The sequence below is a fragment of the Acanthisitta chloris genome, unplaced genomic scaffold (genome assembly GCF_000695815.1).
Source record: "Acanthisitta chloris isolate BGI_N310 unplaced genomic scaffold, ASM69581v1 scaffold27566, whole genome shotgun sequence".
Classification (NCBI taxonomy): domain Eukaryota; kingdom Metazoa; phylum Chordata; class Aves; order Passeriformes; family Acanthisittidae; genus Acanthisitta; species Acanthisitta chloris.
In genome coordinates this window covers 32,640-33,640 of record NW_008677992.1, presented here as the reverse complement: position 1 = coordinate 33,640, position 1,001 = coordinate 32,640, and the positions used below count along the sequence as shown (strand labels likewise).

The window sequence follows — 1,001 nt, the reverse complement described above, 5'->3', positions numbered from 1 at the left end:
TACACAATTCTGAAAAGAATGTTTTGCATTCATTCCTTATCCATCTGTGTTCCTCATTGGATTGTCTTTAAAACCTACAGATACAAAAGACTACGTGATCCTCTGCAGGAGAGACGTGGAAATCTGGAGGCAAGCAGACTTCAGTACCAGTTCTTCCGAGATGTTGATGAGGAGTTGGCTTGGGTTCATGAGAAGCTCCCCATGGCTTCCTCCAGGGATTATGGCCAATCCCTGGCAGCTGTTCAGAGTCTACAAGAAAAGCATCAGGTAATGTCATGTGAGAACCATTCAGTCTTTAGAATCAAACAGAGAATGCTGAACTCAATTTGCCTCTAGCAAAGTTCATCTGCTGTGCATTGGCTAACAGGAGTCATGATGCCAGGGATTACTCTTATCCTTGTCTGATATTAATGACATTTTTCAAAGGATTTGTCCATGACTTGGCAACATGTGAGTTTCCATCCTGCTTATCATTGTAGTGGTACCACACCATATACTTTTCTGTGGACACATTGGCTCTTTCTGTGAACTGAGTTCAAAATCTGGCCTGTGCAATACAAAATAGAGTTTACAAACCTGCATGTGCTTTCATTAGGTTCTTTGGGCAACAGATGGACAACAAAATGCTTTGAAACTCAGTAAAGTGCATCCAAGAAAATTCACTGCTCAGATATGTCAGGATGAGCTATTGGTACTTAATGTTAGCAAATGACAGCCCATTTAAATGCCATGTCAAGTGCTTCTGAGGATAATCTTTTGCAACCTGCAGTAGGTCTGGGAGAGACAGAAGATCATATAAAGTGTGTGTGTGTGATATATATATATATATACAGAGACAGAGAGATAAAGCCCAAGCGTTTCGTGCAATCAACACTGAACAGTAAGAGCAAAAAAAGTTGTCATCATTAAAAGTATTAATGTTGTTATGTATGCAATTACTCCTAAAAATCATGAGTGGATTGACATGGTAGGAAAGTAGTTAGGTTCACAGAAGAAAGGAA

At 39.8% G+C, this 1,001-nt stretch overlaps 1 protein-coding gene across 1 annotated transcript in view; it reads left to right on the top strand.

Moving 5' to 3' along the window:
- The window catches only part of LOC103804139 (spectrin beta chain, non-erythrocytic 5-like), a gene marked incomplete at its 5' end in the record, with an annotated part of 27,482 nt that overhangs the window by 10,190 nt on the left and 16,291 nt on the right, over positions 1-1,001 (top strand). The window contains one exon of the mRNA XM_009076736.1: positions 81-267. Coding sequence (XP_009074984.1) covers positions 81-267 — 187 coding nt within the window. The remainder of the gene's footprint in view (positions 1-80; positions 268-1,001) is intronic.